At 41.1% G+C, this 23,965-nt stretch overlaps 1 protein-coding gene across 7 annotated transcripts in view; it reads left to right on the forward strand.

Annotated features, from left to right (window-relative positions):
- The first annotated feature begins 1,961 nt into the window (after window positions 1-1,961).
- The window catches only part of exoc1 (exocyst complex component 1), a 105,003-nt gene continuing 82,999 nt past the window's right edge, over window positions 1,962-23,965 (forward strand). For all 7 annotated transcript variants that reach the window (XM_078548018.1, XM_078548035.1, XM_078548045.1 and 4 more), the window contains exons 1-2: window positions 1,962-2,031; window positions 23,743-23,874. In XM_078548018.1, the coding sequence (XP_078404144.1) occupies window positions 23,751-23,874 (124 nt within the window). In that variant the 5' untranslated portion in view covers window positions 1,962-2,031; window positions 23,743-23,750. The remainder of the gene's footprint in view (window positions 2,032-23,742; window positions 23,875-23,965) is intronic.

The raw sequence follows: 23,965 nt of genomic DNA on the forward strand, positions 1-23,965 counted from the left end.
CCATGCTGTTGGCATTATTCTGAACCAAAGGCTAGCCATTTAGCCAACTGAGTTAACCACTCCCAATTAATCATCACCCTTTACTTTCTACCTCAAGAGGCAATTTTGGAGCCAACTTGACTCTTTGCCATGGATCCTGAAGGCTTTTAATTTTGTGACCAATCTGCTATGTGGAACTTTATCATAAGTATTGCTAAAATCCATATAGACTACAGAATGAAACACCAGTTCAAAAATGTCAGTACTATTGGTACCAATACTATTAGAGTTGCATGTTCAGGTTGTTACAATGATGTGACTTTTGCATAAGCGATATCAATCTGAAATTTCACCGGCTGATCAAACATATATTGAACAGTTTAAAAAGGACTTTTTAAAAGCAAGAAAATACACTGACTTAAGATGGCTGCCACAAGTCACCTGACATCGATATTGCAAATAAACCGGTTTCTGGAAAGTTCCAATGTGAATTACAATTCAAACATGCCACAACATCCTTCTATGAAATTTCACACATGCTTGATGTCAAGAACTACTTCAAAAGATTTACTGAAACTGCATTGGACCTCACATTTGCATTTCAATAAGGCAACCTCTCAAGAGGAGACAGAATGTCTACTAGGACAATCGCTACAGGGAAAGGAGCTCTTCCTATCTCATCAAGATGGATAATGGATATTCAGGAGTTAATGGATGGGATGTTATGGAATCTAATCACCTTGGCCAGGTAGCAAAAGCCACAGTCTGTCCAGAAATCAGCTAAGCAGATACCTTCTGAAATCATTATGGGGAGAGAGGTCATATGACTGGAGTAACCATTTTTAAAATCTCTTTTAATAGAATGTAGGCTGCTAAAACAGTAGTCTGGAAAAGCTGCCAATGAAGCAATAATGAACTTCTTTCTCTTCTCTCCCAAGTTAACACCCTATCTCTATTCCAGTTAAAAATCCAGCATAGAGAAAGTGAATTGCCATCAAATGGAACCTAAAGTGCAAAAATCATCAGCTCCTAGAAAATAAGGATTATATTTTAAAAAGAAATTGTCTCCTGCATTACAGTTTTATATGGTCTTCAACTCCACATTGGATATGCATTTGGAGAGAGATTGGACGTACATTGTGAAAAGGAGACCCTTAGGGGCAGGAAACTGAAAACTGTTAAAGTGGTGGGCCGGGTTGGAAGAGTCACAGGGCTAGATGGAAAAAGAATTGGACAAGGGGAAAAAATAGAGTTGAAATAGAAAGAAATTAGTTCCGTGGAGCAATAGCAGGTTGAATGGGTTAACCAGAGCAGTCCTGTTTGTGGATCTTGGGAAGGCTTTATAGAATTGGGGGCTATGAAGTTGGAAGGTGTAGAGGAAGGATCTCCAGAAGAGGTCAATAACAGTGTTGGAAACAGTGGTTTGATATTCAGTGCTGAGGTCATGAGGAGGTGTAGAGTGTTTATGTTAAGTCTCTGCTCAGCTTGTCAAACAAAGCTCCACCATTGTGAGCAGATATAATTAAAATGTTCATGTTGGACTTCAGGGAATGGAGTGCTGCAAGTTTGAGGGAGAAGGAATGCAGTTAGAATAAGGAAAAAACAGTTCAAAATTGTCAAAAACCAGTACCACTGGGACCAGTAATATGGGAGTTCCATTTTCAGTTACACAAGACCAGTTCAGCTTGGACCAGTTACTTCCAAATTTTACTGCTTTTTTCCTTCTGCACGAAGTTCATCCTGTGCAATTAAACAAAACAAAGTGAAAACTAAATCCGTTAAAATCTCTGATGTTCCGAGGAAAAAGACTCGAGGTGTGAATTTAAAGCAGTTTGGGATTATGATGCAGCCTCTCTGTTGAGAGCTGCAGAAGAATTAATTTGCCAGTCTCAATCATGGTTGTTTTCCTGTTGTCACATGTGCCTGGCGGAGCGGGGCGTGGTGGGTATGGCCGGAAGTGACGGAGCGGTCTAGTTTCGGCTCTGGAATGGTGGCTGTTGGTGGTATTTGAGGATCGGCTCGTGTCGGCGGGGCCTCGGGCTCTTGTTGAAGGTAAACACGGGGGACGGGAGTAGCGATAAGCGGGAAGAGAACTGGAGTCACGGCGTTTGGTAGCAGAGGGGCGGTTTGCTGCGAGGAATTTGATGAACATGTCTCTTTAAATTTGGAATGAAAACAAAATATGCTGGAAAAGCTCAGCGTCTGTGGAGAAGATACTGCCAGACTTGCTGGGTATTTCCAGCATTTCTTTTGTTTTTATTTCCGATTTCCAGCATCCGCAACATTATGCTTTTGTATTAGGCTTTAAACTTGAACGTCAGTATTTTATTGTGATAATAAACTGATACATTAAAAAGTAGGAAATGCCATCTGTTATATGTTCCTGTATGTTAAATACAGAAGTGACAGTGAGGCCACTTCCAGTTTCTCCACTGGTTGGACCTATTTTGATGAGCCATTAAGGATGATTGCGGATTGCCCAGTGTCACTGAAAAAGAATCAGCACAAGGTGCTCTTAAGGTGCTACTGAGGTGCTACATGCCAGAGCTGTTCAAATTGGCAAGATTGCATGCCAAGACCAAAGTGTGTAATGTCCTGGTCTGTATGTTGTTGTGCGCTGATGGTGCCGTGTTGGTATCCCATACTGAAGTTCACTTGCAGTAGCTTGTACATCAGTTCTTCCAGTCCTGCAAGGAGTTTGAGCTGACAATCAGCACCAGGAAGTCCAAAGTTAATGGCCAGGACATAGAGACTCCACCTTCCATCAACATGGATGACTTCACTCTAGTGGTTGTCGACAGCTTCACATACCTTGGATCAACAATTACCAGCAACCTGTCCGTTCATGCTGAAATCAGCACCAAGATTGCAAAGGCCACAGCTCTCATGTCAAAGTTGAAAGGTTGAGTGTGGACCAACAGCAAACTAACTGAAAATACAAAGCTCCATGTGTCCCAGACTTCTGTTTTCAGCACCCTCCTTTACAGTAGCAAAGTATGGACAATTTATGCAAGCCCAGAAAAGCAGCTGAACATCTTTCATCGCTGCTGCCTCAGATGAATGTTGGGCATCTCCTGGCAGGACAGAGTGCTGAATATGGAAATAAACCAGCTTGCAGGGATCCCCAACATGTTTGTACTCTTGTGACAGCAGTGACTCTGTTGACTTGGACTTGTGAGCTGAGTGGCTGACAGCCACATTCCCAAAGACATTCTCTATGGAGAGCTTGCTATCGCCTGCAAGCGAGACCTCAAGTTGACCTGGATTGGAGTTGATGCATGGGAACTCCTCACTGCTGATCGAGTGCATGAAGTCAAGCAGCCAGGAAGGGTGTGGAAAAAGCGGAGGACGAAAGAGATGACCGCCGGAATGAAAAATGCATCAATCAACCTTAGACCAACCATCTGTATTCATCTGTACCAGCTGCAGAACGGACTGCCGCTCATGAATCATCCTCTACAACTACAACGGAACATGTTCAATCCAGAAGTGACATAACACCTTGTGTGTGGTCCGTCGTCTCCCGAGACAGATGGATGCGAAATATAAAAATGAAGCATATGGTCCAATCAAACTAAAAGAAGCTCAGCATAAATTTTTTAAAAAGTCTCAAGGAAAGTCCCAATTAAATCATAATGCTATTATGTGTCCAAGAATCTTTATACTCTCCAGTGCCCACAGGTTGTGAAAGATCCCCAGACACTCCATGTTCTATCTCCAAGTCCATCCAGACACCGGAGAGGCAGGCAGCCAGGGTGACCACTCTCACTGGCCAGACTCATCCTAGATCTGTAATTTGGCAATACCAACTGGTTAGTCCAAAGGGTTTGTTATGTGTTGTCTGTTCTATGTAATTGAGGTTGCTATGTAGTATTTAACGTGTTACAACTGCATTAGTAAATTTTGGAATTATTATTTACTTACGCCATCACACCCCTGCAAAATTCCTTTGATCTGAGCCTGCCTTGGACCAAGCCACCAACACCAGCCTTTCTGATTACAGCTGCACTATCTTTGCCCTTACCATCCCCACCATGGCATTTAATTCAATGGACCATTTCAATTTCCTCCACTGCTAGCCTATCCAGCAACGCCCACATCCCGTAAATGAATAAATAAATAAAACTCTGTGACACTGCTCATTTCATTTCACTGAAGCCTGTTACAACGCAGCCTGAAAAATCTTTTGCTGTTACTGCTACATGGAATTTCCTCCACATTCCATTCCTGATTCCTTCTTATTTCTCATCTACATGCTGTTCCATGGCAATATGAACTGACAACATGGGACTGGTTTCTATCTGCATGCCATTGATGGCTAGTTCCCCTTCCTTGCCTACAGCTCGGGTTGTTAGACCTATCTGGTGGCCGAGTCATTGAGAACATTTGGCTTTTGCCCTAATTCCATCCCGCTCTTCAGTTACTCAGTCTGGCTGAACCAGACTCTGTCTCCTCAGTTCTGTTTGACCTTAGCTTCAAAATCCATATGGTACCAATCATCCAGATTGTTTATTTGCTCAGTCACAAGATTTTCTGTCCTTTGACTTGCCTTACTTGCCCTACTGCTGAAACACTCACCCAAGACTTTGTTGCCCTATCAATACTGCCTTAGTTGGTGCACCCAGTTCTCTGTGCAAGCCTTAACTCATTTTAATGGCCTGCCACACATAGTGAGTCCTACTTTGTTCATCATACCTGTCCCTATAGGTCTCCATTGGCTTCCAGTCCCCTAATACATTGAGTTCTGATTCCTTGTTCTAAATTACAAATGCCTCCACAGTCTCATCCCACCCTACCTGTACAGTGTTCTACAGCTATATGTGCCATTCCACACACTTCTAACTCTGGTCTCTGTTCTGTATCTGAACTTTTATCTGCCTAAACCCTTCTGTCTTACCATCTCTCTTCTCAGCGTCCTCAAAATCTCCTTTTATGTCCATATTTTTGGTTATTTCCCCTAAGTCTTCACCAATTGTTCAGCATCCAATTTTACTTTTGTGAAATACCTTGAAATGTATTTACCTTAAAGGTGCTGTATAAATATGTTGTTATTGTCCTTTTAGGCTTTGTTTGTATTTCTAGAAACATCTGCCATTTTGTAGTTTTTAGTCAATTTATTCCACAAAGGTAGCTTACGCTGCACTTTTAAGTACAGAGTTATGGTCAAAAGTCAAAACACTGCGAGAGTCAGAAATCTGAACAAATGCTGGAATGTTCAGTGGGTCAGGCAGCATCTGTGGAGACAACTGAGTTTATGTTCCAGTTGTGGTTATTTAGGCATGTTTTTAAAAAGGATTAACACCCAAAATGTCAACTACAGTGTTATGAGGTTTGAATTGCACTCTGAAATATAACGATATAGGTTTGAGCTAGAGAAAAAAATGCTAAAATTACAAGCTTGGACAGAATAAAGTGAGCTGAACCCTCAGTTGATGTCATTTTGATTTAAAAAAAACTTCTGATGGCAGCCACTTCCTTGTGTTTTATAAAGTCATTTAAACTGTGAATTTTGTCATTACAAGGTACAGACATGATGTAAAATTAACTTACTTTCCCTCCCAATCTTCACCTACCGGTCTTAATTCAGACTTGATTCATGAATTGTCAGCATGGATTCAAAAGGGAAAATCTTGCTTTACCAGCCTTATTGATTTTTTGAGGAGGTAACAGAGAGAGTAGACAATGGTAATGTAGTTGATGTAATTTATCTAGATATTTGAAAGACCTTTATCCAAGATGCCCCATAATAGACTAATGAATAAGGTCAGAGAATGTGGACAAGTGGCAGAATTGATTGCTAGCTGGCTTCAAGACAAAAAGCAGAGAACGAGAGTAAAGGGTAGTCATTTAGAGTGGCAGAAGGTGGGAAGTGGTGTTCCACAAGGATCCGTTCTTGGACCAATGCTGTTCACAATTTACATCAATGGTTTGGATTTTAGAATCAAAAACAATTTCTGAATTTGTAGATGGCATCAAATTAGGAGGGATAGCACTTACTTATTGGGACAGACTTGTTGGGCCAAATGGCCTGCTTGTGTGACGTGTAATTCTGTGCTTCTTTCATGAGTGAAATGCTTTGTTTGGAACTTCACGTGGAGCCACCTACACATTAGCCTGGATTTTGATCAGGTGATAGAATGCTTGCCGTTCATTACGCTTCCAGCTACCGATAGACCTTTTGTGGTTATTACCTGGCAGCTTACTGCTATCGAGTATCTGGTCTACCACAGTGCTTATTTTGGGGAATTTGGGACCTGTGTGAACAGGGCAAGCGTCAACGTATCTCTTCAACCATTCAGATTAAAGGTCCTTACTGAGGCATACAAGAGTCTTGTAAATGAGAATACTTAATTTGTTGTGATTCTAGCTGATGTTACTACCGGACAAGCCAGATTTCAGGGTGGACCAGGCTTGATGGATCCTAACTTTAATTTTTTGTTTAGAAATGTGGAAGGTGGCTGATGAATTTTTAACGAAAGAATAAAACATGTACTAAACAAGAAAAGAACTATATTATAATATTCCTTCATCCACAACTATACTTTTACAGATATATACAGATTCGCAAGGATAATACAAGTTACAAAAGCTATGTTATACACTCATGTTCACAGTAAGTACACAGTCCATGTAAACCAATAGACGACCTGTGGTCAAGCACAACACTCTGAAACCAAGTGACAGTTGCCACCCCAAACAGATGCTATGGATCTCTCCCCACCAGCTCAAGACGCTTGACGCACCGTGAGCCAACCAGTCTCACTGAACTTCGCCTTCACACGAGAGTTTCCAATCTCCACTCCCCAAGAGCCCACTTTGCAATCTTCTCCCAAACGATGCTTTCTCTCAAATGCCTACCACAAGGGTCCACCTCCATGGTTTTGAGCTCTCCTTCCGATGTTCCTCTCCCTGGATCGCCACATGCATTCAGGTTTTGCCTTCCACGCCCTCTCAGATGCTCAGACATGCCAACAGAACAACATTGCTTCACATGCCCATAGTAAGGAGTCACCAACCTTTGGCTGTCTCCTCAAATCTTATGGCTTCTCGCAAAGCAACTTTGTTTTAAGTCTGTGCCCTGGAGCTTTCTCCCTTTAAGCTTGTAGTCTTCCTCTTTGCTTCTTACTTTCAATTCTTCTGAACAGGATCTTATTTCTCTCTTGATTTCACTGTCTTCCTGGGACCTTTCTGCTATTCCACTTCCTGGTTTTGGGATTTTCCATTCTTTGGAACTTGCTTCCTGCAGTTCCCTCTCCTATTTCCAGCTTCTCCTGGCATCTGCTTCCAACTGAACCAAAAAACTGCTGTTCTGTTTCTCCCTGTGTCTGTGGGCCCCCTGTTGCTAGACAACAGCCCAGTTTTCTACTTTGGGTCATAAAACCTCATTTAAAATGCAGGTATACCAACAAACCCACAGATTTGCAAGCAACTTTTAAAATGAAATCAAAACTCAAGTTCCCCCTTTCTTAACACACAAATTACAGAAATACAAATTAAGTTTAAAGCTAAAACTCATTCCTAACACCCACAAAAACAAATATAACTTAGTTAAACTATAGTAACTAACAAATTTAATTTAAAATCATCTACAGAAAGAGAAATAAAGAGGGAAAGAAAGATGTAATTGAGAGATAAGAGACAAGTTAAATACATATCATTAATTTTTAAAATCTCCAACAATAATTAAAAATTGTAAGAATGAGATTCCATGTTGTAAAAGTAAATTTTCAGTGTGAGAAAGGTTGCTTGGTTGTAATTGAGATGCTGTTAAAAATTCATTTACACATGAATGGACAAGCCTTAACAATTTTGTGGCATGTTTCGTGGGCAGCTAATGGGTAAGTATGACATCGTCAAGTCCTAATACCTTTCAGTACCGAGTGTAAGGAACATATCTTTTTATTTCTGTTGGACTGTTGTAAAGAACATATCTTTTTATTTTCTGTTGGTCTGTGGGTTAAAATTACAATGGCTGCAGTTTGAAAGACATGTCTGCTGGGACAGGATGAGAGATATATACGATGTTGCAGTTCTGGAACAGTGTGTGCCATGAAAGACAGGATGTTGCCGGAAAGGAGTCCTGGACCAAGGGAGCTGCCTGATAACAGCATTTTAATTCGCTCCTGACCAGGTGACCAGCATTCTGTGAGAGCAGTACAGCTGAATAGCTCCTAGCCTGAAAGGAACAAGACCTAAAACCTCTTTCTCCTGTGGTGTGGAAGATTCCAGTAATTCCGCAACAATAGCCAGCTGGCTTTTTCTCCTCATATCTCTATAACCTGCTCTCTCTCTGAAAACCCCTGTCAAGAGGCAAAGGGGAAAATCACTGCTAGAGACATTGAAAGGCAAGTGCTTAACCAGTGAACTAAATACTGAAAGTGCTGGAAGACCACCTCGTGTCATCAACAAGAACTGAAAAGAATTTGGAAGACTTCGATAAAAATCAACCTATTGAATCCTGTACTCTGGAATTGGTGCTGTTGAACTGTTTTATCCCACCCTTAGAATCTATGTTTTTTTTGTGTGTCTTATGTGTCTTGTATGTGTGTGTATAGGGATTTAAGAAGGAGTGGCATTTAGGTTATAGAGTTAGAAATTCGCAGTCCACATTTCTTTCTTTTGCCACTGCTTAACGACAGTTTGTTCAATAAACAGTTATTTACTTATTAAGTTTACAAACCTGGTGCTTGTGTTCTATTAACCTAAATTAAACAGTTAAGTAGAATTGAGGAAATCTGGTGGTTTGGTCAAACTTTTCACATTTGTCGTGGCTCGGGGAACAGTGGGGCTTGATATTACAGCGCACTATTCCCTGTAAGTCGTGACACGAGTCTTTTGGCAAGGTACCGGTGTAGCGAAGTTTGTGGACAAGCAAAGCAAATCAGACAGCAATTTCCTGATTTCTATGTTAACAGCACATGTACAGAGGCCAGAGGTTACTGTCTGATTTACTCCTTAATAGCAGTAAGCGGTGCACCATTAGTCATATCGTAAACTCCTGGGCCAGTAAATGTATGATCAAAGGAACCTAACTGTTTTAGTTGAGCGCTTTGTTACATGCTGTAGCATAGTAGAAAGTGGCAGCCGTCCGTCTCATAAGATGATTGTTTGCACCATAGTGGTCAATTCTGTGTTAAGCATTGCCTGGTGCGCTTCAGGAGCCCCACTCTGGCATGGGAGTGTCTGCTGCATTTCCTACAGAGGAAGACAGTGGGCTGAGAAAGTGCAAGATTCTCTGGCCTCTTTTCTCTGGGCCCTCTAATCAACCAGCTGAGCTTTTCATTTCTGCTTGCTACTCCTAATTCCCTTCCAAACAGTCAGCCTCTAGAGATCACGGCCATTAGTGACTGTCTCCCAGTTGTCAGTGTCAATGCATGGCATCTTCATATCTCACTTGCAGGTGCCCTTGTAACGGAGTTATGGATGCTCAGGAGGTCATGACCCAATAGCCAGTTCACTGTACAGAAGGTCTTTGGGTATACGGCTGTCAGTTAGCTTAACGTCTGTCATTGGGAAAATGTTAGAGTATATTATAAAGTATGTAATAGCAGAGCATTTAGAATTACATAATCTAATCAAGCAGAGTCAGCATGGCTTCATGAAGGGGAAATCATATCTGACAAAATTAGAATTCTTTGAGGAGTTAACTAGCAGGATTGATAAAGGGGAACCAGTAGATGTAATATATTTGGATTTCCAAAAGGCGTTTGATAAGGTACCGCACATAAGGATACTTAATAAATTAAGAGCCCATGGTGTTGGAGGTAGTATGTTAGCATGGATAGAGGATTGGCTAACTAATAGAAGACAGAGTTGGGATGAGGGGGGCATTTTCAGGATGGTAACCTGTAACTAGAAGCGTGCCACAGGGATCAGTGCTGGGGCTTCAGTTATTTACAATATATATTATTGACTTAGATGAGGGAAGTGAATGTACAATCGCCAGATTTGCAGATGATACAAAAATAGGTGGGAAGGCAAGTGATGAGGATGACACAAGGAGTCTACAGAGGGATATAGACAGGTTAAGTGAGTGGGCAAAAAAGTGGCAGATGGAACATAATGTGGGAAAATGAGAGGTTATGCACTTTGGCAGGAAGAATAGAAGAGCCGAATATTATTTGAATGGAGAAAGACTGCAGAAGCCTGCAGCACAGAGGGATTTGGGAGTCCTTGTGCATGAATCCCAAAAAGCTAATATACAAGTTCAGCAGGTAATGGGGAAGACAAATGGAATATTGGCTTTTATTTCAAAGGGAATGGGGTATAAAAATAGGGAAGCCTTGCTAAAACTACACAAGCACTAATTAGACCACACCTAGAATACTTTAAACAGTTTCGGTCCCCTTATCTAAGGAAAGATATACTGGTATATGAGGCAGTCCAGAGAAGGTTCACTAGATTGATTCTGGGTATGGAGGGATATTTTTATGAGAGGTTGAGTAGGTTGGGTCTATACTCATTGGAGTTTAGAAGAATGAGAGGCAACCTTATTGAAACATATAAGATTCTTAGGGGGCTGAGAGGCTGTTTCCCCTTGTGGGAGAGTCTAGGCCAGAGGGCATAATCTCCAAGGGGTTCCTGATTTAAAACCAAGATGAGGAGGAATTTCTTATCTCAGAGGATAGTTAATCTGTGGAGTTCTTTACTGCAGAGAGCTGTAGAACCAGGGTCATTAAGTATATTCAAGCAAAGATAGACAGATTTTTTATCAGTAAGGGAACCAAGGGTTCTGGGGAAAACGCAGAAAAATGAAGTTTGAGGATTATCAGATCAGCCATGATCTCATTGAATGGCGGAGCAGACTCGATGGTCCGAATGGCCTACTTCTGCTCCTGCTCCTATGTCTTATGGTCTTATTCATTCGATGAGCATGACCGAGCCAGTGTAGGCATCGTTGGCTTAGCAATGAGTGTATGCTGCTGGAATTAACATGCCCCAGGTCTTCTGAGTTTGTGACCTTATCCTTCAAGAGATGCTGAGGGTACATCTGAGACTGCAAAGTTGGAAATTATTCAACCTTTTCTCCTGCCGAGCATATATTGTCTAGGCCTCACCACTGTAGAGGAATGTGCTGACGATACAGGCTTGGTAGACTTACTGTTGGTGTTCTCAGTCACGTTGCTGTTGTTCCACACACTCAGCTTGGACATAACACCTGCAGCTTTTGCGATGTATGTGTTTGTGAAGCCGAGATACGTGAAGCTATCAACAACCTCCAGGGCCACATTGTCAGTGGTGATAGACGGCGGTATGGCAAGTAAAACTGCAGAATGACATCAGGTTGCATTTTGTTTTCAAAAAGAATGGTGTGCCTGTGTGTGGTTTTTCTTAGTACTTGGCTTGGATTTTTTTTAGGCTGTTGTGTCAGTGTTCGTTTGGGAATAATTCGCACAATTAGAGGATTTCCCCCTCCCCTTGTATTGGTGATAATTCAGGAAACATTCGAGAAAACAACTGAGGCTGTATCATTTTGGGGAGAAGGGGAACCCAGGGAGCAGCAATTGTTTAAGCTACCACTACCTCTGGCCGCTGAAGCCAGGGCTCAAATTTGATGTCATTTTAATGACCCAGACCCTGAAAAATGCATTAAAATATTGTACCAACAGCTTGAATCAGAACTGGCATCGACTTAAGGCAATTGACAAAATAAGCAGAGCCAACATGGGGAAAAGCTTTTTTGCACAGTGGGTGGTTATAAATTGGAATAGACAACCTGATAGGATGAGGAATACAGATTCAAAAACAGCCTTCGGGAGGGAAATGGATAAATACTTGGAAGAAGAAAACAATTGCAGGGATATGGGGAAAGAACCAGGGAGTGGAATAATCTTTGAAGAGGATTACTCGATGGGCTCAATGACCTCCTTTCATTCTGTGCTATTCTATAGCAACTGGCAGAGGCATTTGGAGAAAATAGTTAATTTTGCTGCTTATCTCATACATAGAATAAGTGATGTATATCATGTACATGCTGACCATCTATTATTGCTGACAAAGAATTATCGACCTGAAACATTGTCAGTTTTCCTCTCCATAAATGCTGCCGGACCTGCTGAGTAATTCCAGCATTTTCTGTTTTTTAAAAAAATCTATTATTGCTATTCTGGGCCACGTGCATTAGTAAACTGTTGAATATTATTTTAAAGTCATACATTGGTTCAGTAGGTCCCAGCCAAAAGTGAATTAAATCCCATGATTAGTGACTTGCTGTAAAATAGAATATTATATAAATGTTTATTTAGCTTTACTTGAGACCAATACAGTGGACACTTTAATATTTTCTATGCCTTTTCTGAAGTGACTTCCATCTTTTTCTGCAGGAATTTTGTCAAGATCTTGACAATCCTACCAGTAAAGATAAAAATTAGAAACTGTGACCAGGTTTGGCATCAAAAACATATTTTGAAATGACTGGTTCCATAATTATTGGAAATCTGAACATGGAAACATAAATGAATGCTATACTGCAACCGTACAATGGTCAGGGCCAAATACACTATTTAGAATCATGGAACCACAGAAAAGTTACAGCACAGGAGAAGGTCATTCGGCCCATCTTGTCCATGCCAGCCCGAGGACGCCCATAGCCGTGCAACTTACAGCACTTAAGGTATAGATCCAGGTACTTTTTAAAAGAGTTTAGAGTTTCTGCCTCTACCACCAACTTGGGCAGCGAATTCCAGACACCCACTACCCTCTGCGTAAAAACGTTCTTCCTCATGTTCCCCCTACACCTTCTGCCACTTATCTTCAATCTATGTCCCCTGGTTCTAGAATTCTCCACCAAGGGAAACAATTTTATCCTGTCCACTCTATCTATTCCCCTCATAATTTTGTATACCTCAATCAAGTCACCTCTCAGCCTTCTTTGTTCTAAGGAAAATAACCCCAACCTAACCAATCTCTCCTCGTAGCTACACTTTTCTAATCCTGGCAACATTCTTGTAAACCTCCTCTGCCCTCTTTCCAGAGCTATTACGTCCTTCCTGTAATGCGGTGACCAGAACTGCACACAATACTCCATTTGTGGCCTCACCAGTGTTTTATACAATTCCAACATTATATCCTTACTTTTATATTCTATACCTCTGCCAATGAAGGAGAGCAATCCATATGCCGCCTTTACAACCTTGTCTACTTGAACTGCTGCCTTTAGGGACCTGTGTACTTGTACGCCAAGATCTCTCACTTCATCTACCCCTCTGAGTATATTCCCATTTATTGTATAATCCCTGTAACTGTTTGACCTCTCTAAATGTATGACCTCACACTTCTCTATGTTAAAATCCATCTGCCATTTTACCGCCCACTCCACCAACCCATCTATATCGTTGAAGATTATGGCTAACCCCTACACTATCCGCTACTTGGCCAATCTTTGTGTCATCTGCAAATTTCCCAATCGTGCCCCCCACGTTCACGTTCAAATCGTTAATATATAACACAAACAGCAAGGGTCCCAACACCGAGCCCTGTGGAACACCACTTGAGACAACTTTCCATTCGCAAGGGCATCCATCGACCATTACCCTTTGTTTCCTGTTACAAAGCCAACCTTTTATCCAGTTTGCCACATTACCCTGAATCCCATGGGCTTTTACTTTCCTGACCAATCTGCCATGTGGGACCTTGTCAAATGCCTTGCTAAAATCCATGTACACAACATCCATTGCACTACAAAAACAGAATTACCTGGAAAAACTCAGCAGGTCTGGCAGCAATGGCGGAGAAGAAAAGAGTTGACGTTTTGAGTCCTCATGACCCTTCAACAGAACTGAGTAATATTAGGAGAGGGGTGAAATATAAGCCGGTTTAAGGTGGGGGGTGGGGGGAGAGAAGTTGGGGCGATGGGGGGGGAGTTGTAGGGACAAGCAAGCAGTGATAGGAGCAGATAATCAAAAGATGCCACGGACAAAGGAACAAAGAGGTGTTGAAGGTGGTGATATTATCTAAACGAATGTGCTAATTAAGAATGGATGGCAAGACACTCAAGGTACAGCTCTAGTGGGGGTGGGGTGGAAAGACTAACAGGGCATTAAAGGTATAGATTTAAAAATAATGGAAATAGGTGGGAAAAGAAAAATCTATATAAATTATTGAAAAAATAGTCTTTCCACCCCACCCCCACTAGAGCTGTACCTTGAGTGTCCTGCCATCCATTCTTACTTAGCACATTCGTTTAGATAATATCACCACCTTCAACACCTCTTTGTTCCTTTCTCTGTGACATCTTTTGATTATCTGCTCCTATCACTGATTGCTTGTCCCTACAACCACACCCCCCCCCCCCCAACCTTAAACCAGCTTATATTTCACCCCTCTCCTAATATTACTCAGTTCTGTTGAAGGGTCATGAGGACTCGAAACGTCGACTCTTCTTCTCCGCCGATGCTGCCAGACCTGCTGAGTTTTTCCAGGTAATTCTGTTTTTGTTATCCTAAAGGAGGATGAATAAAAATGAGATTCTTTCCAACCACTTGAAAACAGGCCACTTTGAACTACTTTCTACACTGGCAGCCCAAAAATAAATGGAGTTGCTTAGTGATGTGTATCCCAATATAGAAGGCTTTCCTATCTTCCTGTTGCAACACTACCCTAGAGCAAATTTGGTTCTTGAATATTTAGTCAAACATGACTTGGCATAATTGAATTCACACTTTAGGTTGATTCTCCATGTATTATCAAAATGTATGTGTATAGTTGTCTAAACGGTCCATGCACACACACATGCAAAGTAAACAGAATATTTGCAATAATTCTAGCTACAAATTTATTTGTAAAAGCATAAAAATATAAAAATTGGACAGGTTTTACTCCCATCATATGAATGCATGTTTATGATTCTCCCTATTTTGTTATATAACCAGTTCTTAGGAACTAATCAAGTCTAGAAAGATTTTCCTTAATACATGCCCACCCATTGGAAAGTCAAACCTGACCTTTGAGTTTAAAGCTGTGTATGCTGGACAGGGCCAGCTCTCTACAATTCAAAATTACTCATACTCATAGACAATTACAGCACAGGAGGAGGCCATTTGGCCCATTGTGTCTGCGCCGGTCAACAAAGATCTGACTACACTAATCCCATTTTCCAACACTTGGTCCATAGCCCTGAAGACTATGGCAATGCAAGTGAATATCTAAATACTACAAGAGTTTCTGACTCAAGTTTCAAGTAGTGAGTTACAGACTCCCACCACCCTCTGGGTGAAAAATTTCTCCTCAACTCCCCTCTTAGCCTTCTACCACTTACCTTAAATCTATGCCTCCTGGTTATTGACCCCTCTACAAATGGAAAAAGTACCTTCCTATCCACCCAATCTCTGTACCTCATAATCTTATACACCTCTATCAGGTCCCCTCTCAACTTTCGCTGCTCCAAGGAAAACAACCCCAGCCTATCCAATCTTTCCTCATAGCTCAGACCCTCCACCCCAGGCAGCATCCTGGTAAAACTCCTCTGCACCCTCTCAAGTGCAATCACATCCTTCCTATAATGTAGTGACCAGAACTGCATGCAGTACTCCAGTTGTGGCCTCACCAGCATTTTATACGGTTCTAGCATAACCTCCCTGTTCTTGTATTCTATGCCTTGGCTAATAAAGGCAAGTATCTGATATGCTTTCTTAACCACCTTATCTACCTGCCTTGCTACCTTCAGGGATCTGTGGATATGCACACCAAGGTCTCTCTGATCTTCAGTACTTTCCAGGGTCCGACCATTCATAGTGTAATCCCTTGCCTTGTTAGCCCTCCCCATTACCTCATACTTTTCCAGGTTGAATTCCATTTGCCACTGCTCTGCCCACCTGACCAGTCCATTGATAGCCTCCTGGAGTTTACAGCTATCCTCCTCACTATTTACCACCCTACTCATTTTTGTGTCATCCACGAACTTCTTGATCATACCCCCTACATTTAAGTCCAAATCATTTATGTACACCACAAACAGCAAAGGCCCCAGCACCAAGCCCTGTGGAACCCCACTGGAAACAGACTTCCAGTCACAGAAACATCCCTGTACCACCACCCTTTGCTTCCTGCCTCTCAGGCAATTTTGGATCCAACATGATACTTTGCCTTGCGTCCCATGGGCTCTTACTTTCTTGACCAGTCAGCCATGAGGGACCTTATCAAAAGCCTTGCTAAAGTCCATGCAGACCACATCAAATGCAGTACCCTCATCAATACTCCTGGTTACCTCCTCAAAAAGTTTGATCAAATTTGTCAAACACGACCTTCCCTTAACAAATCCATGCTGACTATCCCTGATTAATCCATGACTCTCCAAGTGTGCCTGCTAAACTTATGGATAGGCTTTTAAATGAAAGTTGGAGGGAGGGGAGAGGTGAAGGGATATTTAGAAATCTAAAGAAAAAAGTTTAGGGAATAGAATGGTGTAACAATTTAGATAAAGACAAGCAAGTGGACAGGAAGTGATAGAGAGTTTAATGGTCATGCTGCATCAGCAAGTAAGGTCCATGCAAAAAATTGTGATAATAAAATTAAGCACTCTTTAACTAACTGCACAAAGCATTTGTAACAAGGTAGATGAACTAGTGGCAGAAGCAGAATAAGTCAGTCTGTCACCATTACAGAGGCATGGTTGCAAGGTGATCAAGGCTGGGAAATAAATATTCCATAAATAAATAAATGTTCGGAATGACAGGCAAAATAGAAAAGGAGGATTTGCCTTATGTTAAAGGATGACATAAGGTCAGTAGTAAGAAAAGATCTTGACTCAGAGGATCAGAAAGTAAAATCAGTATGGGTAGAGATTAGGAATAAGAAGGGTCAAAAAATACTGGGAGGAGTGGTGTATATGCCCCTTAACAGCAGTTATACCATTGGATAGAGCATTAAGCAAGAAATAATTGGAGCTTATATGAAAGACAATCTAATAACTATGGAGGACTCTAATCTTTACATAGACTGGACAAAGCAAATAGGCAAAGGTAGTCTGGAAGATGAATTTGTAGAATGTTTTTGCGACAGCTTCCTAAAACAATACATTATGGAACTGACTAGGGATAAAGCTAGATCAACTATTGTGCAATGAGATAGGGTTAGTTGGTAATCTCATTCTAAAAGACCCTCTTGGTAGACTGCAGGGAGGACGAGCAAACTGACCACAGCACCATGGTACAGAGCGCCATTCAAGTGGAGGGGAGAAAAGAGAAATGTAGTAGTAATAGGGGATAGCATAGTTATAGGATTGGATACTGTTCTCTGCAGCAAAGACAGAGAGTCCCAAAGGCTGTCTTGTCTACCTGGTGCCAAAGTTAAGGACATCTCTTCTGGGCTGGAGGAACTTGTAGTGGGAGGGGAAGGTTCCAGTTGCTGTGGTCCACATAAGTACCAACAACATAGGGTAGCACTAGGAAAGAGGCTCTGCTGAGGGACTACAAGCAGCTCGGGGCTAAATTAAAAAGCAGAACCACAAAGGTAATAGTCTCCGGATTACTACCTGAGTCACATGCAAATTGGCGTAGGGTAAATAAAATTAGAGAGGTAAATGCATGGCTCAAATATTGGTGTGGAGGAAATGGGTTCCGATTCATGGGGGGCACTGGCACCAGTACTGGGGAAGGAGAGAGCTGTTCCGTTAGGACGAGCTTCATTTGAACCATGCTGGGAGCAGTGTCCTGGCGAATTGTGTAACTAGGGTTGTAGATAGGACTTTAAACTAATTAGTTGGGAGAGGGCTTGATTGAAAGGAAGTTTAGAAAATCAAAAATAAGCGAGAGCAGAGGTGCAGGGAAGTGAAGAGACGAACAATAATCCAAGTGTGACAGGAAGGGGCAGAAAATATAAGCAGAAGAGTGCAGCAGAAATTAGAACAAGAAAGAATAATAATGGTAAAAAGTCAAAGCTTAAGGCTCTTTATCTGAATGCACACAGCATTTGTAACAAAATAGATGAGTTGATGGCACAAATAGAAATAAATGGATCTGACTTGATAGCTATTACAGAGACGTGGTTGCAGGGTGACCAAGACCGAGAGCTCAATATTCAAAGGTATTCGACATTCCGGAAAAATAGGCAAAAAGGAGGTGGGGTAGCTTTGTTAATAAAGGAAGGTATCAGTGTGGTGGTGAGCAGTGGTACAGGTGCCATAGATCGTGATGTGGAATCAGTTTGGGTGGAAATAAGGAATAGCAAGGGGAAGAAGTCATGGGTGGGAGTTGTCTATAGGGCTCCGAAGAGTTGCCTCACTGTAGGGCAAAGTATAAATTGGGAAATAATGGAGGTGTCTAAGAAGGGCACTACAATTGTCATGGGTGATTTTAATCTGCATATTGACTGGACAAATCAGATTGACAGGGGTAACATGGAAGACTAATTTGTAGAGTGCATCAGGGATTGTTTCTTGGAGCAATATGTTGCAGAGCCTACCCAGGAACAGGCTATTTTAGATCTAGTAATGTGTAATGAGGTTGGATTAATAAGAGATCTCATAGCTAAGGGTCCTCTAGGGGGTAGCGATCACAACATGGTAGAATTTCAAATTCAGCTTGAGGGCGAGCAACTTGGATCTCAAACCAGTGTCCTCAACTTAAATGTGGGCAATTACAGAGGTATGAAGAAGGAGTTGTCTAAAGTGGCCTGGGAAAATAGACTAAAGGGAAGGTTAGTGGATGAGCAGTGACGGACATTTAAGCAGATATTTCATAATGCTCAGCAAATATATGTCCCGGTCAAAAAGAAGGACTCGATGAGAAGGATGAACCACCCGCGGTTAACAAAGGCGGTCAAGGAAAGTATTCAATCAAAAACTAAGGCATACAAAGTGGCGAAAACTAGTGATAGGCCGGAGGATTGGGAATTTTTTAGGAACCAACAGCAGATGACTAAAAAGCTAATAAAGAGGGAGAAAATTGATTATGAAAGTAAATTGGCAAGAAATATAAAAACAAACAGCAAGAGCTTCCACAGCTATATAAAAAGAGAGTAGCTAAAGTGAGCGTGGGACCCTTGGAGGATGAGACTGGAGAATTGATGATGTGGAACAGGGAAATGGCAGATAATTTAAGCCAATATTTTGCATCAGTCTTCACGGATTGAGGGGTGATCTTATTGAAACGTATAAGATTCTGAGGGGGCTTGACAGGGTAGATTTGAGAAGATGTTTCCACTAGTGGGACTAGGGACATAGTTACAGAATAAGGGGACACTATTTAAAACTGAGATGCGAAGGGATTTCTTCTCTGAGGGTAGTGAATGTCTGGAACTCTCTACCCCAGTGAGTTGTGGATGCTGGATCATTGAAAGTATTTAAAGAGAAGGTAGATAGATTTTTGAAATCTCGGGGAGTTGAGGGCTATGAGGAGCTGGCACGAAAGAGGAGTTGTGGCCTGGGGCAGATCAGCCATGATCTTATTGAATTGTGGGGCAGGCTTGAGGGGCCGAATAGTCTACTCCTATTTCTTATGTTCTAAATAGTGATCATAATAGAACTGAGTTCCATGTTATGTTTGTGAGCGACATACTCAATCCAAAACAAAAATCTTAAACTTAAACAAAGTCATTTACCTCGATCGAGAGAGAGAGAGAGAGAGAAACCCAAAGGGCTAATTAGAGTTAGGAACTTATTAACTAATTAACATTAGAAAAAGTATTCAAGCAACTTAAGGGACTAAAAGCTGACAAATATCCAGGACCTGATGGCCTACATCCTAGGGTTCTAAAAGAGGTTGCTGCAGAAATAGTCAATGCCCTGGTTATGATTCTCCAAAATTCACTAGATTCTGAAATGGTCCCAGTGGACTGGAAGTTAACAAATGTAACACCACAATTCAAGAATGTGGAGGAGAGAAAACGGAATTACAGAGCAGTTATCCTGACAACAATTGATGGAAAAATAGTGGAAGTCTTAACAATGCACTGACAAAAATCATAGTATAAGCAGGCAGAGTCAATATGGTTTCACGAAAGGAGAATCATATTTGACAAATTTCGTAGGGTTTTTTTAAGGATGTAACTAGTAGAGTAGATCAAAGGGAACTAGTAGATCTTGTACATTTATAAGGGCTGATGGGGTTGGGGTAATATATTAGCATGGATTGGTTAAAGACGGGAAGCAGAGTAGGGATAAATGGGGCATTTTCAAGTTGGCAGCCTGTAATTAGTGGAATGCCACAAGAATCAGTGCTAGGACCTCATATTTACAATCTATGTTAATGATTTAATCGAAGAGACTAAGAGTAATGTATCCAAATTTGCTGACAATGCAAAGCTAAGTGGGAATGTAAACTGAGGAGGACACAAAGAGGCTGCAAAGAAATAAAGACAGATTAAGTGAGTAGGCAAGAGATAACAGATGGAATATAATGTGGGGAAGTGTGAGGTTATTCACTTTGATAGTGATGATAGAAAAGCAGAATATTTTTGAAAGGTGTGAAACTTGTAAATGTTGATGTTCAGAGGGACTTGGGTGTACTCAAAGGAACACAACATTAGCATACAGGCACAGCAAGCAATTAGGAAGGCAAATGACAGTCACCATTGCTGCCTCAGAAGGGAGAGCTTGTTATCCTCATTAGGGATCGTGATCCACAGTTTGGAACTGCTGCTGTAACCCCTCCAGTCCAGAATGCTTGGGACCAAGGCATTTCTGGATTTTGGAATTTTCTAGATTATAGATTAACATTAGAATGCCTCATTACAAGTGAATGAACCAGCACTTTGTAACGTTGTGCAAACCTAGCTTTGGGTCTACTGATGAACGAAAGGGTTTGCTGCTGATATTGAGCAAAAAGATGTTGTATTTATGTTGCTGATTCTGTCTCATCTAATCTAATGGAATACAAAGTGGTGTAAATTATGCGATTTATATTAAGCTCTGGTTAGACTGCCTGTGGTGTATGCATTCACTTGTTGGCACTGCATCTCAGGAAGGATATACACTGTAACCCAGTGCTTCCCAAGTAATTTTCTAGCATGATCCCATTTAACACTTGAAAATTAATGTGACCCTAGACACAAGCAAAAACAGAACAGCAATAAAGCAGCATAGTAACATTCAATATATAATCATTAAAGTTTATGTATTATAGATCAACATATAATAAATACATCATGTAAACATGAAAATCTATGTGTTTAAAATACTTTGTAAAACGGTTATTCTATGTACTCATGAAAGTTACATCCAAGCTCTCCATATTCTCTGGTAACAGAAGACTTAGTGAAGCCCCGTTGCTCCACCGCACCACACACATGCGCACACACACATATCTCAGTACCTCTCCTCACCCGCCCCACATACGCAATAATCAACACCTTTACCATCACCACCCAGCCCTGCTGCTGCCCCACCCCTTTTTGTCTGATGCCTGTAAAGCAGAGGTCCCAGCCGAGGGTAAGGAGCCTGTACAACAGGAGTAGAAATACGGTTGAACTTGAAGCTGCCACTCACTTGCCCAGATCAGCTGCATGACATCCTGTTTTTCCCCACACTCAGTCATTGACTGAGTTACACTTGTCAGTCTCTGCCTGCGCCAAGACAGCACACAAAGACAACACTCAAGTTTAAAAGTGCTTCTTGAGGTTAAAGAGCGCTTTGTACTCACTGTCTTCCCTTTGCAGTTTGACAGCATTGATCCATTGGGTTCAGGTGAGAGTCTCTTCTCCACAGTCACCATTGCTTCCTCAGAGGAAGGGGAGCTTGTGACCACCATTGGGGGTCGTGACCCACAGTTTGGAACTGCTGTTGTAACCTGTACAGTCCAGAATGCTTGGGACCAAGGCATTTCTGGATTTTGGAATTTTCTGGATTATAGATTAACAAATGAATGTCTTGCTGCAAGTGTGTGAATCTGATATAAATGTGTATCTGAGACGTAAAATGGTGACAAAATATTATAAAGTGCTAATAAAAGTTGTTTTATTTATCCAAATACTGTATCTTCATGTTTTCAAAGTACTCTACTATACTAAAATGATGCTGATGACTTCACGGGATTAGGTGATTCAAGGTGACCTGGAATTATCACTACCGACAGGCCAGGCTGGGGAAAGTAGGGTAATAATTATTTACTAAGCATTCGATATATAAAGAAAAATTCCTTTCCCAGAAACATTGGAAATTGGCAGTATGAAGGACTACGATTTTTAATTTTAACTCCAACCTGATTAGCTGACTTTTCTTTCTGTGTAATCTATCTCTTCTCTCCTGCAGTCTTCCCAAAGGCTGTTACTCTTATCTTCAGTAGAAGCAAGACCATTAGAATAATTATAAAGGCCATCGCATTCACTATTGTGGGATTTATTCTGTGCAGCAAATGGCGAATCTGAGAGTTGTTTGGGCCTACTCAAAAAAAGGTTCTGGACAAATGGTGTTTTCAGATTTTGGATTTCCGGGCTGGAGAGATTATAGTGTACTAGGTTTGGTGTGGCTTGAATTCACTAGAATGAAATGTGATTAGAAGGATTAAAATATGGGAAATGGGCTTTTATTTCCTTGAGTGTAGAAGATTAAGAGATGATCTAATTGAGTTGTTTGAGATTATTAAAGGATTTGAAAGGGTAGATCGAAACTATTTCCTCTGGTGGGGCAACCCAGAACAAGAGGACATAACTTTAAGATTAGCGTTAGGCCATTCAGTGGTGATGTGGGTAATGGAAACCTGGAACTCACTTTCAATAAACTGTTGAAACTAGGTCATAGGAAAATTGGAAACTGAGTTAGATGGATTTTTGTTAGGTAAGGGTATTAAGGGATATGGAGCAAAGGTGGGTAAATGGAATTGTGGTGCAGATCAACCATGATATAATTGAAAGGTGGAACAGGCTTGAGGGGCTGAATAGTCTACTCCTGACCTGTGTTCCTACAAAGCATTATTGGTTTGTCTTGTTCTTACATCCAGGGTGCAAAAAATGTTACTTTGCTGATTGTCGATTGGTTTCAATTTTTTTGCCATTCTTTACTAAGTCTACTCATTCAGCAAGATGTTGATGTTGCTGCTTATACTGCTTTACTTCCATGAATGCAAATAGAACAAGTCAGGAACTGTCATCACAATGGAAATACAACATGCTAAATCTGTGTTCCTTCCTTCCTACACTTCGTCTGTTTTGATCTCCATGCATTATTCCCTTGAGGTTTGTTCCTAGGTATCTGTGCTTTGAGCTGACTGGTGGAGCATTTTTAACTGGTGTAATAGCCCCTAGAGTTTTCTTGATCACCTCTCAGAATAAGTACTGTACTTTGCGTCAATTCAGTATCATCACTGAAATTGGAAACTCATCATGCGAGGAATCTGTTCTATGGCATTGCCTTAAAATGTTCAGGTGTATTTTTTATGCGTGTTCCCTCCCTTTACGTGTCTGTCCTGTTGAATTTGTATGTTTATTGTGAAGAGAGTTCTGAGTATTTGAAAATGGCAATTCTTCATTTTTAACACTTAGAATTAGCATCATACCAGGCGATGTATGTGTTATGTACGTTTAAAGTTCCCTCTACTCTGCCTCAACAGTGTGCCTCAAACAAATTAGTTTGTACTCCAGAATTGTAAACTTACATTTGTACTGTCTACTTATACCTTGGATGAACTGTACCTGAAACTATTGATTTACAAGCCTAATGGGACTTATTCTGAGTCCAGGCTATATTTGAAGCCAAGTTCCAAAGGTGTGTATGTTCATTATTCAAATCCACTAAGCTAGCCATTCCCTTGTGCAGTTTTTAAGATAATGGAAGTTTATTTCCTGATAACCTTTCACTGACAAACCAAATGAAATTTTTTTTGTTCATCTTAGTGTTCAGAATGACGGCAATCAAACATGCTTTACAGAGGGATATTTTCACTCCAAATGACGAACGATTGCTCAGCATTGTCAATGTTTGCAAGGCAGGCAAAAAGAAGAAAAACTGCTTTCTTTGTGCTACAGGTACAGTTTAACACTGTATACAGTCAGTTTTAATTAATGCTTTATGAGTATATATGCCTAGGGATGTATAACATTTTTCCATTCACAATCT

The sequence above is a fragment of the Cetorhinus maximus genome, chromosome 1 (genome assembly GCF_964194155.1).
Source record: "Cetorhinus maximus chromosome 1, sCetMax3.hap1.1, whole genome shotgun sequence".
Classification (NCBI taxonomy): Eukaryota; Metazoa; Chordata; class Chondrichthyes; order Lamniformes; family Cetorhinidae; genus Cetorhinus; species Cetorhinus maximus.